General features: G+C 38.2%; 4 protein-coding genes across 7 annotated transcripts in view; 1 reads left to right on the forward strand and 3 right to left on the reverse strand.

The window, feature by feature from the left end:
* Window positions 1-18,337, forward strand: part of LOC110376321 (carbonic anhydrase-related protein 10) — an 82,443-nt gene that overhangs the window by 15,701 nt on the left and 48,405 nt on the right. The window lies entirely within an intron of this gene.
* LOC126054859 (uncharacterized) lies at window positions 387-8,499 on the reverse strand. The gene is made up of 8 exons (XM_049841703.2): window positions 8,475-8,499; window positions 7,648-7,888; window positions 6,906-7,045; window positions 6,182-6,310; window positions 5,803-5,866; window positions 1,896-2,035; window positions 1,304-1,432; window positions 387-574 (listed from the first exon to the last, which is right to left on the reverse strand). The coding sequence occupies exons 1-8, from the start codon at window positions 8,497-8,499 to the stop codon at window positions 438-440; spliced, it is 1,005 nt and encodes a 334-aa protein (XP_049697660.2). The 3' UTR covers window positions 387-437.
* Window positions 9,692-13,011, reverse strand: LOC135118238 (fibrohexamerin-like). The gene is made up of 5 exons (XM_064039560.1): window positions 12,960-13,011; window positions 11,835-12,054; window positions 11,367-11,506; window positions 10,818-10,946; window positions 9,692-9,828 (listed from the first exon to the last, which is right to left on the reverse strand). The coding sequence occupies exons 1-5, from the start codon at window positions 13,009-13,011 to the stop codon at window positions 9,692-9,694; spliced, it is 678 nt and encodes a 225-aa protein (XP_063895630.1).
* LOC135118239 (fibrohexamerin-like) lies at window positions 13,434-17,969 on the reverse strand. The gene is made up of 4 exons (XM_064039562.1): window positions 17,568-17,969; window positions 16,993-17,132; window positions 16,342-16,435; window positions 13,434-13,911 (listed from the first exon to the last, which is right to left on the reverse strand). The coding sequence occupies exons 1-4, from the start codon at window positions 17,882-17,884 to the stop codon at window positions 13,740-13,742; spliced, it is 723 nt and encodes a 240-aa protein (XP_063895632.1). The 5' UTR covers window positions 17,885-17,969; the 3' UTR covers window positions 13,434-13,739.

An 18,337-nucleotide genomic window follows, 5' to 3' on the forward strand; every position in this document is an offset into this window, starting at 1 on the left:
ATCATCCTACTGCTGGGCACAGGCCTCCTCTCACACGGAGAAGGATTGAGCATTAAGCACCACGCTTGCTCAATGCAGGTTGGTGATTTCAGACTTTATCGTCCAATTTTCCTCAAGATGTTTTCCTTCACCTTTTTTATCAGCCATTGGTGTCCTTGAAATACTTAGAAAGTACATACAAACTTAGAAAATGTGCATGGGTGGCCTGACCTGGAATCGAACCAACACCTTCATATTCGAGAGGTTGATTCTTTACTCTCTCATTCAAATCAACTATATATAATTAAGCTAAACACTGGTTATGAAAACTTGGTGACTTATACTAATCATTACTTTTCATTACGATATTATGAACTCATCAATCACAAAGAAGTAGGATCAATCGAGCGACAGTAATACCAGTTCTGCAGTAAGATAACTATAACAAGCAGTCGAAACTAGAGATGTCTAAAATCGCAAATGATGCTTTGCAAAAATACGGACATTATCACGGAGCCTTGATTCACAAACACCTCCTGAATACTTAGGCCAAGACTGGTCACCATTTCTTTAAGAGCTTGACGAAATCCACGATCTGAAAAATATATTTTATGTATTTAGAAATACTTTATACTTCTTTGCTAATATGGAAAAGAAAAGAAAAATGTTAATATCATCATCATCATCATCGGCAACAAAGGCCGACCGAAAAAGGCTCGGAGGATGAGGAGGATGATGGAAACACGCATGCTTCTGTCGTGTTTCATGTTTACGCGAAAAGTACTACTTACCGAATAGATTTTTATGAAACTTGGCAGTAATTATTACACCTAATTATTACAATTACAATAACCTGCAGGCTTCTTTTTACCCCTGTAGTTTCCTCACATACCTATTATATGGTTCAACTATTATATTTTAACTCATTGACCACTGACGTACGTAAATCATTTTTTTTGGTAATACTAGCTTCCGCTCGGGGCATCGCCCGCGTGGAGTGTTGAAAAAGTAACGTATGTGTTAATTCAGGGTGGTATCACCTATCTACATACCTCAACCAATTTGGTCCAGCCGTTTTTGCGTGACATCCATTCATTCATTCTCACAAACTTTTACATTTATAATATTACTAGCTTTCGCCCGCGGTTTCACCCGCGCCCCTTAGCCGGATGGTGACAAAAATCATCTCCGGGTTCTAAGTTACCTCCCCTCTAATTTTCAGCCAAATCGGTCAAGCCGTTTTCATGTTATGTCGTGACAACGGGAAGCGGGTTTCATTTTTATATAGGTAGAAGATTATTATAAATTAGTAGGACTATCTTACCTTTGACTTTATAAATGGCAGGGCCCAGAGTATACCTGGGGGTAGCGTCAGGTATATAGGAGAACACATGAGCCCCTGACAGTTGCAGGTATTGTATATGAGGTATTGTCAAAGTTAACGACACACCACCTGCGAATTTATTATTTTTATTTATACCTATGTATTTTATCAGTTTTACTATAGGGGATTATTAGATTATTTTTTACTATGGGGGAGGCCTTTGCCCAGCAGTGGGACAACACAGGCTAATAAACAAAAAAAAAACAATTTTAACAAACCTTGTCACGAGTTTGATCAGCAATCAATTTTAAATTACGTTGTGTATTCTAAACTGCAATTAGTGATCTCGAAAGGTCAGTTCAGAAGAGTCATACAAAGATACAAACATTTGACTTGGTGTTATAAAATACATAATAAAAATTACAAACATCCGAATTCTGATCCTTCTTCTTTTAGGAAAGTCGGAAAGAAAATCTTAAATTTTACGCAAGTAAAGCAGTTACCAGTCATACGTTACAGCCATTCTCATCGTTGCCTATGTTTTGGTAAAATATAGGCAACGGCTGTTAGTATTCCCGATGTGATTACTTACAGTATTCAATAATGGAGTAATCAGAAACTTGCAGAGGCTCTTCTCCTCTCCGATGATAGATAATCTTGACACGAGTAGACGACACAACAATTCTGTCGAATTCTACTTCTAGCACCAATACATCTGTGGCTTTGTTGAAGCTTAAAAACATTATCAAAGTTTTTTTTAAACAAAACAATATAAGTACTCACACACGTAAACACACACACACACGTAGTACAAGTTTCATTCTCATTTTTTCATTTAATCTGCGATGATAAAATAAATAAGTTTGTCAATGTTTGAAATCGCTTATATCAGAAGCTCATCATCTGCCTTGCCTTTACCCATCTATGCTGAGTTCGGCTTTCAGTCTAACCTAATGCAGCTAAGGGCCAGTGTTTTAGAAGGAGTGACTGTGTATATGATATGTCCTCCTCAACCCATTTACCCGAGAAACCCGATATTCCTTGGGAAATCTGTTAGATTTTCTAAATAACTTATTATCGGCTGGGCTGCCAAAGTTCAAATGACAGTCGACATCCAAAAAAAGTAAGGGGCTGAATGCCGAAATTGGCTCGTTTCAAACAATTTTTTGGCCAAATCTATACAGTTTGACGGCGAAAAAATATACGTTGATCGTGAACATATTTCTAAGAACCCTGTTAATTTTAAAACACGTTCTCGAAAAATTTCTCGATACAAAAAAAAATATAACATTGAAGAGTCCATATGTAAATACAGAACTTTGTTAATTTTTATTTTTGATTACTCAACTCATTTTAAAGCTATTAATTTATATGTATGTTACGAACGTTACGAACGTCGCGTCAACAAGCTTCTCTCTCTTTCTCTCTCGCACGTATTACGTATTTACGTACGCAGGAGAAAAAGAGTGTTTTGGGTGCATTCAGCCTTCTAAGAAGGATGATACCCAAAAATGATTGGCTTAAGGATAGTCAGATGAGACCATTGAATAATTTATAACAACCAAAATACATACAAAAATTCCTTGATCTTCCACTCATTAAGACCTCTAACTTGAGCGTTGAGTAGACCAAAGGTGATATTCGCATGAGGTATTCGCAGATCCAGTCTCCGCAGCATATAGGGGTCTGGGGCATACCCCATAGGACGGGTGCATTGGGCTTTGTAGTGAAACAAACGACGAATGCACTTTATGTCATGGGGATAGCATGGGCGGATTATGGAGGCATTATAGTCTTGGCGAGGTTGTTCTGTAAAAATAAGAAGCAGAAATAAAGTAAATAAATAAATGTATAGTTATCGGCACGAATCTTGAGCTCTGACCTTCACCTGCGCAGAAGTAATTATTGGGTCCCTTTTGTGGTGTGAAATGAGGCGCCGGGGCGGGCTAAATCGGTGATTGGCCCGCACTCGGGATTGGTTCTTTGCTAATAAATCACTTCTGCGCACATGTAGGTCAGAGCTCAAGATTCGTGCCGATAACTATATTTACTCAAAAACAATACAGTACAGTTCTTTTTACAAAACTAATCTGACAGATTACTTATGAAAAAGAGAAGTAGCATCTGCAGCCGAACTAGGCCCGATCCTGTATCTCGTTCCCCTCAGGAACAGTTTATAAAGTACCTAAATTAGTAAGATACAGAAGTTTAGGAGCGATTACTAATACGAAAACAAATTAGGTAACTAAAAGATATTGGGTAATTAAACTTAAAATTACTTATAAATTACATTTGTGGATAGTGGATGTGTTGTGTGTGTGCGCGTATGTGTGTGGGTTTGAGTGTGGTGTGGAAAGTGAGTGTATGTTATACCTACATATTAAATGTGCAAGACCTAAGTAAATGTACGTTTTCCGTTAACACTAATGAAATATTGACTAATTATCTAAATAAGTTTTTCAGTTTCTCCGTAGGATAGTTGCACTAAAAACTCCTGTACCTTCTTTTCACAATGGAATTTGTTAAGGGAAAAAATATTTATTGATTTATTAATTTTATTAAATAGGAACATATGGTGCTTAAAAGATGAAGTATCTTTTGATAAAGTGAAAGTTTGATATTAATTGTGATTATGCTTTGTGCCCCATCTTATAGCGTTTTCACTATGGCCGGTTTTCCGATCGGATGTTCCACTCGCTTTTTTGTAACGGTGGCGCGCAGTTTGTCAGTTCGGAAAATCCGCAAATGTGAAAAGGCTGATAGGTTCTTTGGATATACACACTGCACTCCGGATCGTACGTAGATTCTTGATCATATACTTATGTAGTACTAGCTTTAGCCCGCGGCTTCGCCTGCATGGTGTGTTGGTAAAAAGTAGCCTATGTGTTAATCCAGGGTACCTGTCTTCATACCAGTTTTCAACCAAATCGGTCCGCCCGTTTAAAAACGTTACATACATTCTCACTAACTTTCACATTTTATAATATTCGTTTCTAATATTATATGTATGAGTAGGATTCAACTTTCTTTTGAACATGATGAGTGGGAGACGGAGGGGATTGAATGATATGACCACATGCGCCAACGTGTCCTCCGAATTTATATGTGAGCCGCCATTAAGTTTAGCAAGAACCCGTAATTAGTGCACGAGAAGCTGCATTGACCGAGAGTATCGTGTGGTAGTATGGAGTACCTACTTTTAAACAATTCTTAAAAATAACTCACCACCATTCTCTTCATGAACACGGTACATTCCATAATTTCTTCTTCTCCCAAAACTATCATATTCATATTTATAACAATAACTAATATTGATTAAGATAATAAAACAGACTAAAAACTTCATGTTTAGACGTCTTATTGCCAAAAGGGCATAATTTAAATACCTACAGCTAGGCCAATAATTAGGACGTAAAAATCATATTTCAAACAATGAATTTAATTGATCACTTATATTGAAAATCGCATGAATTTTGAAGGGAAACACTAATAATCTTTTGATTATTGTAGATTGATGAGCTGCATAGTAATCGTATGATTTTAATTCATTTGAATGATAGGTTAAAGAACCTCTGCAGGCTGCAGACTAAACAGTCGGTCTACTTTACTATAACTTTCACGAACTAGTCCGGAGCCTGGAAGTTGGTGATTGATACACCCGTGCAGCGAGAGCACATAAATGTCGGTCCTGTGCAGTTGGCTAATCTCTTCATATGAGAACAGCCACCGTAGCCGATAATCGAATAGGACTATCATCGTCATCATCAGTTAGCCGTTAGTTTAATTGAAGGTAATTGTGACTCCCATATTTACAGTCAGTTTATACTTGATCGATGTAATATGCCCACTAACATGTCCATGCAGGTAAAGGACACGATCAAATTACCGGCCGACTAAAAGTTTGCAGTCTGTGGGGGTCTTAGACAGGCAATAAATATAGTGCTCTTTGCAAATTGCACTTTGATGCTTGGTTGTTTGCTCGTAACATTATAGTATTAAATGAAAACACAGCTAGGGACTTTTCTGACGTATTTACAAAATAATAATAGCATAGTAATATGCGACATGGCTGCAGAAAATTAAGTGAAACATTGATGAAAAAAATATCTACCGCACTGTTAGAAAGCTACACTACTGAAAGTAACTTAGGTTATATGCTATATTTTATCGAGGAAGAAGTAGCTCCTACGGGACGTGAGTGATATTGCGAGAAACAGTTAGTATATTAAAAATATAGAATATATGATTCTGGTTTTTATTCAAATATTTCGAATGTGGTAAAATAAAACTGCATTTCAAACAGTATTTATTGCGCTTCTGATAAAATATAAACCATAAAAGAGTTTATCATATTTTGAAAGATACAAATATAATTTTTATTACTTGGTGAATTCCATTAAATACCTGTCCGAATTCTTACGAAAAACTAATAATTCTGAAAGTGGCAGATACTATTTTTGAAGAACAGCGAAAAAAACACGGGTCCTTGACTCACAAACAGTTCTTTAACAGTTAATGGTACATCTCCTTCAAGGTCAGCAAGGGCCTTCTTAAATCCTGGATCTGCAAAAAATAATAATTAAAAAAGTAATAATATAAGACTATGATCTCAGTCCGAAGAACGATGAGCTGCGGGATTGTTCGAAAGAGTTACCGCGGCCTTGGTACAAGTAAAGGACTTAAGAAGGAACATGGTGGGTTTTAATCAGTAAGAATCTCACACTACCGAACGCTGCACCCACAGCGGCAGGGTCATTTGATGATTTCCTATAAAGAAAAGTCACAAGAACGTGACAAACAAATTGACAATGTGTGAGTGGGTTACTCACCCACTCACTCACCTACACACCCACTCACCCACTCTCTTACTCATCTCACCTTTATATTCATGAGTTGCTGGTTGGATGCTGTACTTGGGGTAAGCATCAGGTATGAAAGTGTACACGTGGCTATTAAACGACTTTGCATCTTTGCCATAGGAAATTGTCAGGGTGAACGATAAGTCTTCTGTAAAAAAAAATAAAAAATTATGAAACAGTCATTTAATTAACTACTTACAGCCAGTTTCTTCATCAAAAGTTAAAGCCAAAGTAAAAGTCAAAGTAATGTCTAAAGTTAAAGTAACGGTCAAATTCAATTTTTCTATTAGTTTTGCTGTCACTTTAGCCTTGAAAAAACGAATTTGACCGTTACTTTAGACATTAACTTTAGACATTACTTTAACTTTAACTTTTGATGAAGAAACTGGCCGTTAATCGAATAAATAATTATTAATTACTATCATATTGCTCACACACTGCAAACTATTCGTCGGCTCATAGTTTGAGTCGGCTTATAAATCAGTGTGGAAATGAATGGGTAGGGTGCGGCCATTACGGTCTTATGAAGACCGTTTAATAAGTTTCAATTCAGATTAAAAAATAAACTTTCAGACAACTATCGACCGATAATTTAGTCTACAATGTAAGCTCTTATTTTCTGTTCATTAAAATATGATTTCTTTTAACCTAAACTAACACGTGATTGAAAAAACAATATTTTAATCACGAATTTTCAAAATCATACACAATATTTAAAAAATAACTTATTTAGTATTACTTACTGTATTCTATAAAGGTGGAATCCCATCCTTTTAGCGGTTCCTTGCCCTTACGATGATAAATCAAATCTGCTTGAGGACAGGTCACATCAATTCTGTCGAAAACGACTTCTAACACTAATCTTTGTGTATCTTTGTTTATGCTGAAACAGAAGAATAGTTCCAAAGAAATTAATAATTTTTCAAGGCTTTTTTTAATGGATTTTTCTTCTTTTGAATATGTGGAAAATGTTAACCTTGCGAGGTGAGGGCGATACTGTTTAACTCAACAAATAAATAATGATCAATTGAATCCTGGATGAGATATTATCTTTAGATTATTCGAATACTACCTTACGCCAGCGGTTTCACTCACGTCCCATGAGAACTATTTCGTTCACCTGGATAATTTTTTATCCATTCGAATAAATAGTATTGCAAATCGGACAATTAGTTCCTGAGATAAACAATAGTAAGTAGTATCAAACTCTTCTGCTTTAGAGTACATTGTTAAGCGAGGATTTTATAACACAAATAGATCTTTAAAAACATTCTAGGTGGCTACAAAAAAACAGATTATTTATAAAATGAGCAAAAAAAATCACGTTTGTTATATGGGAGCCCCCCAAAAGCTCTCTATCACAGTTCATGAGATACAGCCTGGTGACAGACGGACGGAAGGACGGACGGACGGACAGAGGAGCGAAAACAATAGGGTCCCGTTTTACCCTTTAGGTCGGAACCCTAAAAACCAGTGCATACTTACAAAAACTCTTCAATCTTCCATTTGTTAAGACCTCGAATTATTGGATTGTTCAAAATATAAGTCAGATTGGCGTGTGGTACGGGCACGTAAATGGAATCTTGCAGTTCTAGGGGATCATGCACCGGACCCTCGGTGGGCAAACATTGAAAGTCCTGGGCGAAGAAATGTCTGATACAGTTGGTATCGTGGAGACGACAAGGTCTGATGATGGAGTCTTTTTGGTCTTTTATATCCTGATTATCTGAAAAATACAAACAGATTATTTGTAAAAATCCTCCAGATGTTTTAGGAGTCGGTAATATTTGAGACATTTTAATGTCACCTGCTTATTAATGACAAACTTTTTGAGCCTACAAAAATTTTGATTTCGATATGATGATATATGATGGTATATGTAAGATAAGGTCCATGTTCAAGAGAAGTATTATCGCTGTCTATAAAATATATGCGCTGAACAGGCTGTCACACTTTATAGTTAAGAGTAAATAGAAACAAAGCATTTAATAAGATATGGGATGTTTCTAATAGTTACCAAAATAATAATATTGTAATCGCAATGGCAAATCTTAATTTCATTATATTTCTAGGGTAAAATGGAGAAAATAATCTAGAAATATTTTAATGAAAAAAAAATATTTTACCAACAACATCATCACCAAATCTGTCACGTAGAAAAACTTCAAAACCAGTATCTACGACATTTTTAACACAAAAACCAAAATTAAACAAAAGACAAAAACAAAACACAGTCCACATCTTAAGAAAACAAGCGCGCGTTAGAAGCATAAAGTCTTAAGTGCAATACTGTAACTAATTAGTTTAGGTACCTCTGGTAACTTTACATGTTAACATGACCTAATAAAATGAGTATCGCATGATTTTGGAAGGAAATCATCAATTATTACTGAATTTTAGATAAAAAACGATTTGTTTGTATGCAAATTGCGTTTAATTATGTCGAATACAATGTTCTTTATGTTTAGATAATTTGCATATCTGTTGCATAGTACATCACTACACTTATAGTGTAGCATGAGGAATATATATATAGATAGATATACAGTTTGTCAGATAGATGATTGGAAGTACGCAAACTGCAACGATCAGGTATTTGGCCAGTATAAAACGGACTAAAAACTTTGATTATATTCTTTAAAAACATACTGGCCGAATTGGATCCTCCTCCTTTTTGGGAAGTCGGTTAAAAAGAGACACTTAACCAACTATCGTCCGACTAGTCTATTGTGTGCGGGTACTCTAAGGGCTAGTTGCTCCACTTAACTATCATCATCCTACGAGCCTTTTCCCAACTATGTTGGGGTCGGCTTCCAGTCTAACCGGATGTAGCAGAGTACCACTGTTTTACAAGGAGCGACTGCCCTATCTGATCCCCTCAACCCAGTTACCCGGACAACCCAATACCCCTTGGTTAGACTGGTGTCAGACTTACTGGCTTCTGACTACCCGTATTGACTGTCAAGGATGTTCAATGACAGCCGGGATCTACAGTTTAACGTGCCATCCGAAACACAGTCATTGGTGTTCAAGATATACTTAGAAAATACATACAAACTTAGAAAAGTTGCATTAGTATTTGCCTGGCCTGGAATTACAAAAATAACACTACTAATAAAAATTACCTAACACTTTTTAGGTACCGTTTATGTTTAACCACTATTTATTTTCCCACTATTTAATGTATGTTTTATACGTATAAACCTTCTTCTTTAATCAGTCTATTCTAGTCTCGAAAATCGGTTGCGTAGTTTTGAAGACTTAAGAGTACAAAAGGACACGAGGAATAGGGATACCGGGACAGAACAAGCGACTATGTTTTATAGTATGTTGTGAAATGTAATGTTGGAAAATATGTCCAGTATTATTTTAGCACTCTGTGTATAAAACAAAACCATTGCATTTATTAATCGTTTTATGATCTTTAGCAGTAGGTGTTTTGTTACTAAGAATACACCTGTTTTCTAACTTTATTTTAAAGAAAAGAAAACTCTTAGACTATTCCGGCTTTATTTCATCAAACATCAATTTAATGTACGTTGAAGTCGCAGATGGAGTTTTGCAGGAACACGTTCATGAACACTGGACCTTGTGTTAGGAAAACTTCTTGCAGAGTTAAGCCTATTCTCGCGAACAGTTGCGTAGTGGCTATTTGCTGTTGAGGATCTGTGACAAAAATGACATTTTTATTAAGAAAAGAAAAAAAAAACACATAATATTAGTGAATGCAAGAAACTATAGTAAGTCTGACACCAATCTAATCAAGGGGTATTGGGTTGTCCGAAGAACTGGGTTGAGGGGGTCAGATAGGGCAGTCACTCCTTGTAAAGTACTGGTACTCAGCTACATTTGGTTAGACTGGAAGCCGACCCCAACCAGCGGGGCCCAGTAGGGCCAAGGCCTGCCGGGACTGCCGGGACTGGTACATAAAAGGCCTATGACGGAACATGACGGTTTTTAGTTAGTAAGAGTCTGACACTCCCTCACCGCTACTAACCCACAGCGGGAGGGGTCATTTGATGAATTTTGACGAAAATAAAAGCCTACCCCAACATAGTTGGGAAAAAAGGCTCCGAGGATGAATGCAAGAAACTCAAATTTGTAACCAAATACTACACCGCATACGCAAGGTATCAAAATGTTTAACTACGAATCTGATATTTTTTGACAAATACTGATTATTATTCTTTATTGCACATTTAACAATTAATACACACAGAACAAAGACAGTTTATGTACAACGGCGAGCTTCACCAATTGGGTTCTCTTACAGCCAACCTTAAAGCGATAGACAGATTAGCGTAAATTATACAGTCACACAAAAAAGGGAACAGTTTTTGGAAAAATCCCTTTCGGAGTACAACAACACCATCTTCTTCTTCCTCCTGCCCTGTTCCCAATTTTACTTGGGGTCGGCGCAATATGTCATCCTCTTCCATTTTCCCTGTCACTCGTCATACTAACACTCACTCCCTTCCTATTCATGTCATCTTTCAGGCAATCCATCCATCTTTTCTTAGTTCTTCCTCTTCCTCTCCATCCATCTACACTCATATCTAGCACACGCTTTGTTGCATGCGTATCATCCCTCCTCAAACAACAACGCCATATAGGTACATATAAAAGATCAAGAAAATAGCCTGAAGCTACTGTACCTTTAGTCAGTGTAAAGTTAGGCCCCAGCCCGGTCTTCGGAGCGGAGTCAGAGATGTAGGCATAAACGTGACCATTTGATAGATTAATGTCCTTGATGTGACTGACCGTTAACGTCAGCGATAGGTCTTCTAGAAATCATAAATCCTTCAAGTAAAAGCCAAAGTAATGTCATAAAGTAAAAGTAGCTTTTGCTGTTACTTTTAGCCTTGAAGAAACGAATTTGACCGTTACTTTTACTTTATGACATTACTTTAGCTTTTACTTTTGATGAAGAAACTGGCTGTTAGTCATAGTTTTATAATTTAACAAAAGTTACACCTAATTTAAAATCAAATTCCAATACAGATATTTTCAATTCCTGGTAATAGGAACTGAAAATTTTTTTCCAAAAAAATAAGCAGCAACTTATAATAGTTAGTATTTCTCCACCAGACCAAGAATTTTTAGATTTTTGGAAGGTGAACGTGAGGCGAAGCCCTTTTGAGGCAACTTTATAATATTATTATTTATTTACATGTTTAAAACCTCCCAATTTGTCATTAACTTACTGTATTCAATAAACCCGAAGTCTGCTAATTGTGTCGGCTCCTTGCCTCGACGATGGTAAGTTATAACGATGATAGGAGAATATGCCCGGAGGTTGGGAAATACCACTTCCAGAACCAGTGTGTCTGTTTCTTTGTTTATGCTGAAAAAAATTACAAAAATTTCAAAATCAAACATCATTTTTTCAAACTTAGCTCAAACACAGTTTCGGACGTCAAAAATGTTCAAAAAATAGCCCCCAAAACGCCTACCCATCACCACTTCCTATGTATTTTTGCTGGGAAGAAGAATACAGTGTGACTAGCGAGTTAGTGACACTCCCGTGGTCCATGCGGGGCGCGGCTCGTAGGCAGCGGGGGTGATTACAAGTGCGATACAGTCTTATCAACTGTCAACCATGGGAGTGTCACTAACGAGCCGGTCAAGCTGTAGTAAATAACCTAAATTCGTAAAAAAAATCTAGTACTTACTAAAACTCGTTAATTTTATAATTATTCAAGCCTTTCAGCTCCAGGTAATTTAATGTAAAGGTAACATTGATGTGGGGCATAAATGTGGGTAAGGTCTTGATCCTGTGAGTGTCTGACCCTGGCTTGTGGACTGGTGAGCATCTAGAGTTACGGGCGAAGAAACGCCTGATGCAGTCCACGTTGTGAAGAGAACAGGGTCGCACTATTGGGTCGTGATGATCTGGGGACGTGCAAAATGTTTTTTTTAGTTGCCTTAGAGAGAATCGCCTAGGTGAGACTACATTCTTACATCTTCTATCTTTTTTGGCATACAACTACAATTGAAAATTAATATTTCAAAAGCAGTCTGTCTATAATTAAAATCATGCTGATATTAATGAATTTTGTATTTATTCGTAAGTCATGTTATGTGTAAATAAAAGAAAAACAAATATTGTTACTGTTAAATCTAAAGAATGCTGCCCTAAAATAAAAGAGTTTAATAGAATGTGAACCTTTACCGTAGCGAAGACCGCCATCTTGTACAATTTCTCTCCAATAATCACTTGACTGTTCACTGTCATTTAAACAGGAACAAACTTTAACTATTGCGATCAAATACAATAAAATCTTCATTTTTAAACTGAAATTACCGAATCTTACTCGCTGTACGTTTTATAGCCTTAAACGTGTTCGCGTGATTATTAAAAAAATCGTGCAAATGATTGATTGATTAAATCGATTATTTTGTTGCAAATTACTCGATTTAGTTTGGATCAAGGACCTACCTTTGGAATACGAGCATCATTGTAAATGTCGATTTTATTTTAAATGATAATAATTATGCACGTGTCGTGGTGGCCTAGTGGGTAAAGAACCAACCTCTCGAGTCTGAGGGTGCGGGTTCGATTCCAGGTCAGGCAAGTACCAATGCAACTTTTCTAAGTTTGTATGTACATACTTTTTAAGTATATTAGACGCCAATGGCTGATAAAAAGGTGAAGGAAAACATCTTGAGGAAACCTGGACTATAAAGTCTGAAGTTGGCCGAACTACTGGTTTGTATGAATTTACATGAAACCGTTTTGGATCGAAGCAGCAGCTGCACGTGCAGTCGCTGTCAGACATTGATGTCAGACATCTGACAGAGTATGCACATGGCTTTCTTGCAAGTGTCTTCTTGTAGGTCTAGCAACATAGGGTAGGTTTGATCAGTTAGTAAAACTAACGAGACGTTTGGGTTCCATGTCAAATCTGTAAATGATTGGTTTTAATTTGATTGATCGGTGACTTTATTTTGAAAATAATTTGCGGGTTCCATAGAATAAAAAGGTTTTGTCTCATCACGACATCTCCGCTAGTCATTTTGTTTTCCATGATGAGACACAATTGATTTTCAATTGTCTTATAATAACATACCTAATAACAGTGGTTACTGCATAGTTTCATGGTTTTTTGAACAGTAAAAAGTACACATTTGTTCTCTTTAGTTGTACATTATCGGTACAAGGTGCCTAGGAGCCTGGGATACTTGAATATAAAACAGTACCTCAGAGCATGCTAATTTAATTTTGGTTCAACTAAACCTATATACTTTGACATGGAACGAAACCATCATCATCATCATTATCATCAGCCTATCGCAGTCCATTGCTGGACATAGGCCTCTCCAAGTGCACGCCACTGAGATCGCTTTTCGGCTTCTCGCATCCACCTCCTGCCAGCCGTCTTGCGCAAGTCATCACTCCACCGTGCCTGCGGACGTCCTACACTACGTTAGCCGATGCGTGGTCTCCACTCTAGAACTCGTTTACCCCAACGGTTATCGAACGAAACCATAATTATTATATCTCCTCTAAACATAAAATTTTTATTAACCAGTTTTATGCAAAAGAAACAAAATCTCTCAGAATATTACAACTTTATTTAATGTATGTTGGAGTCGCAGATAGAGTTTTGCAGAAACACGTTCATGAACACTGGAGCTTGCGTTAGGAAAGCTTCTTGCAGAGTTAAGCCTATTCTTGCCAATAGTTGCGCGTTGGCTATTTGCTGTTGAGGATCTAGAACAAAAACGATTTTTATTGAAAAAGAGGATCTGTAACAAAACTATAATACGTTTGGTATCTAGATGATGGGACCCTGGGAGGCGATGTAGAGACCGTATTTCAGGATTTCATTCATTTAAAACATAAATTTCATTCCATTGGTTTAGAACTAAATTGTACAAAATGTGAATTATTTATTACTGACACGACTGACAGACAAATGACAATATCCAAATTTCAATCATTAGCACCACAGATTAAAATTATAGATAAACAGTCTCTCCGCCTCCTTGGGGCTCCCATCCTAGACCAATCTTTTTCTACATTTATTTCGGAAAAAATTGATAATTTCAACGATATTTCGGAACGCCTACAGAAAATATCAATGCATTCGGCCATCACAATTATTCGACACTGCTGTTTTGGTCCTAAATTTACACATTACCTCCGTTCTTCTCATCTCTTTCAACATAGCCACCTTTTAGACCCAATTGATAAAATTATCCGCCATACCCTCAGCTCCATTCTCAATGTGGCCCTGGACGACCGAGCCTGGCAACAAGCCACATTGCCCATCCGGATGGGAGGTCTCGGCGTCCGCAAAATTACCAGTATTAGTTTACCGGCATTCATATCCTCGGTTCACGGCACCGAGAAATTAACCAGGAATATTCTTACTCCAACACTGGCTGATTTCGAGGTGCCGTATTTAGCCGAGGCTATGGATGCATGGAAAATTACTTGCCCGAACGAAAATTTACCCAGCAACCCGTCTTCCCAAAGACAGTGGGATGAGCCGCTCTGCAGAGTAACCCGGAATAGTTTGATAGAAACGGCAATTACTCCTGCTGAGCGAGCGCGCCTACTGGCTGTGGGTAGATGGGAGTCGGGGCTTTGGCTTCAGGCACTACCGTCGTCAAACATTGGCACCATGTTTGACGATACAACTTTCCGCCTCGCTACTTGTTTACGTATAGGAGCACCGTGCTGCTCCCCTCATAGCTGCCACTGTGGTGAGCCTGTCACCAGCCTCGGACACCACGGCCTGTCATGCAGCCGCAGTGCGGGCCGTATTGCGCGGCATGCAAACATAAATGACATTATCCGTCGAGCTCTTGTTGCCGTCGGGGTACCAGCTGTATTAGAACCAAACGGCCTGGCACGCGACGACGGTAAGAGACCAGACGGCATGTCGTTATTCCCTTGGAAGATGGGTAGGCCTTTAGTATGGGACGCAACCTGTGTCGATACTCTTGCGCCATCACACCTTCCAAGTTCTGCGTGCTGTGCTGCTGCTGCCGCTGCGGCTGCGGAGAACCTCAAGCGGCGGAAATATAGTGGCCTTGTCGGAAACTATATTTTCGAACCGTTTGGGGTTGAAACCCTCGGGTCGTGGGGTCCGAATGCCCACATTCTATTTAAAGATCTTTCTAGGCGGCTGGTTGACGCTTCTCGTGACCAGAAGGCTGGCTATTACCTCGGACAAAGAATCAGCATGGCGATCCAACGAGGTAATGCTGCCAGCCTCTTGGGCACGCTCCCAGTTGACAGCGATGGGGACGAATTTTTTGACGCTTTTTAGTTGTTTGTTTTACTAGGATAGTTTTTGATTTTTATTGTAAATATGTATTGTAAATTGTATGTAAATAATATCAAAATAAACTATAATTATTTAATGAGAAAGAAGAAAAATAGGAAGAGCCTATGGCTAAGTGCAACGTGCCACGGGGATTGATCGATCATCAAAGTTAAGCATCACATGGCGTGATTGGTCCTTGGATGCGCTAACATCTTATCATAACGAGTTCTCTCCTGTTTCGGAAGGCATGATAAACTGTAGGTCCAGGCTATCATTTGGGCATCTCTGACAGTCGTTACTGGTAGTCAGAACCCAATAGCCTTTTTTTTTTAACGACGTCAAAAAACATCAAATGACGACTCCCGCTGTGGGTTAGCAGCGGTGAGGGAGTGTCAGACTCTTACTGACTAAAAACCGTGTTCCGACGTGGGCCTTTTATGTACCAGGGCCGCGGTAACTCTTTCGAACAATCCCTCAGCCCCGGCAGACCTTGGCCCTGTTGGGCCCCGCTGGGGTTGCTGACATCTCTTTGATTAGCGCGTGGAACAATGCACGCCACCGACACGGGTCTGTTGTCCAAAAATAGACATGAGCGATGACCCACCCGAACTCACCGCCCACAGACCCACGCCGCTCACAGACCCACAACACTGATAGCCTAACAACCAGTCTTATCAAGGGGTATTGGGTTGCCTGGGTAACTGGGTAATGGATGTCAATTCGCTCTTTGTAAAACACTAGTACTCAGCTGCATCTGGATACACTGGAAGCCAACACCAACATAGTTGAGAAAAGGCTAGGCAGATGATTGAGATAGAAAAGAAACAATAACATCTAATAGCGATGGTAGGAAAAGAGTACAGTACCTTTACTCTGTATAAAGTTAGGCCCCAGTCCGTACCTCTGAGCGGGCTCAGAAATGTAGGCGTAAACGTGACTTTTTGCTAGGTTCATGTCCTTAATGTTCTCGGCTGTCAAAGTCAGCGATAGGTCTTCTAGAAAGTAAAATAGTTGTCAATTAGAAGAAATCCGTTAAAAATTGTATCGGTGCATCCTATGTAAGCGATCTGGATGCTCACGCATTGCGACAAGACGCGATATGAACAAGAGTGTCCCACATGACGCCGTTGCCTTCAGATCGCTTTGTAAATGCGTTCACGTTGATTAGCTAACAGATTATTCCTCCATTTAAAGGGGATATGTTATTTTTTTTTTTTATTTTACAGAAATTGAACTTAATTTAAAGACATCGCCCAATACAAGGTATTTTCAATTCCTGGCGATTCCAAAATAAGTAGCAGCTTATAATATTTTGTATAAGACCACGGATCTATATACTCAGATTTTTGGAAGATGAACGTAGGACGAAGCCAACACACTGAAGCCTTTTCGAGACAACTCTATGAACTGAATCGATTTGAAAATTCTTTCACTTTTGGAAAGCAACACTCTTCCCGTGCAACATACGATATACTTTATCCCGTTACGGGCAGTAGTTCTCAAGGGGCGTAGTAGAAACCACGGGAAAACAGCTAATTCCTTATTAACTTACTGTATTCAATAAACCCAAAGTCTGCTATTTGTGTCGGCTCCTTGCCTTTTAGGTGATAAGTTGAGAGGATGATGGGAACGTACGCCTGAAGTTTGGAAAATACCACTTCCAGAACTAGTGCGTCTGTTTCTTTGTTTATGCTGAAAAAATCAATTTCTATCAGGATAATATTTATAGCCTTGTTTCAGATGCGTGAGATACCGGATTACAATAACCGATCTATTTTTGCTGACTAGATATAGGAATTAGTCATTGCATTGCTTGTATGGGGCTTATATCAAAAGCCTCTTTATAAAATCAAATCAACGATAGACCTAATTTATTGAAATGCGCAATCAGTCTTATACTGTGCTGATGAACCCAACGACGATTCTAAGAGTACCCGCATTCTATGAGTTTGCTGAAGTTTACTTGGGCTCATAGATCAGTATTAAGATGAAAGGTAGTACGCACATTAAAAAGATCAGGTATTTAGCCAGTATCAGACCAACTGGAAACTTTAGTTGGAACAAAACAAAATTGATAACCATCGGGCCAACTGTAGGTCGACTGCATTTTGCTCGTTTAATACTTACTTAAACTCGTTAATTGTATAATTATTCAAGCCTTTCAGCTCCATATAACTCAATGTGAAAGAAACATTGACGTGAGCTATGAATAAGGGTAAGGTCTTGATCCTGTAAGTGTCAGATCCTGGCTTGTGGACGGGTGAGCATTTGGAGTTATGGGCGAAGAAACGCCTAATGCAGTCCACGTCGTGAAGAGAACAGGGTCGCACTATTGGATCGTGATGATCGTCTGAGGACGTGAAGGTATAATGATAGATTGTTAGGTCATCCTTTTGGACATAGTTATATGTAGCCGATTTATTGGCGACCATGGCGGTTCTCATTTAAGAATATTAGCCAACTACGCAGAACATGTTATAATGCACAAGCATTTGTTCAGACACAGATGCACTCAATATTCCTTCACTCTCATAGTCGATGGAACAAAATTATTTCAATTGGATATATTTTATTAGTTTTGGTAATTATGTAAAAAACATCGAATAACTAAAGATATATTATTTTTTTTAATTCAGTGATCATCTAAAGAGTGGACATTTAACAGTGAACATCTTGTATCTACGGTATGCTGCTAATAAAGGTGTTTAATAGAATGTGAACCTTACCGTAGCGAAGATCATCATCATAGGCAATTCCTCTCCAAAGATTACTAGACTGTTCATTATCACCTATACAGGAACAAACTTTAACTATTGCAAGTAAATACAGTAAAACCTTCATTTTTAAACTGAAGTTACCGAATCTTACTAGCTGTTGGTTTTATAGGCTAATCAGTG

Source organism: Helicoverpa armigera, chromosome 19, assembly GCF_030705265.1.
Source record: "Helicoverpa armigera isolate CAAS_96S chromosome 19, ASM3070526v1, whole genome shotgun sequence".
Classification (NCBI taxonomy): domain Eukaryota; kingdom Metazoa; phylum Arthropoda; class Insecta; order Lepidoptera; family Noctuidae; genus Helicoverpa; species Helicoverpa armigera.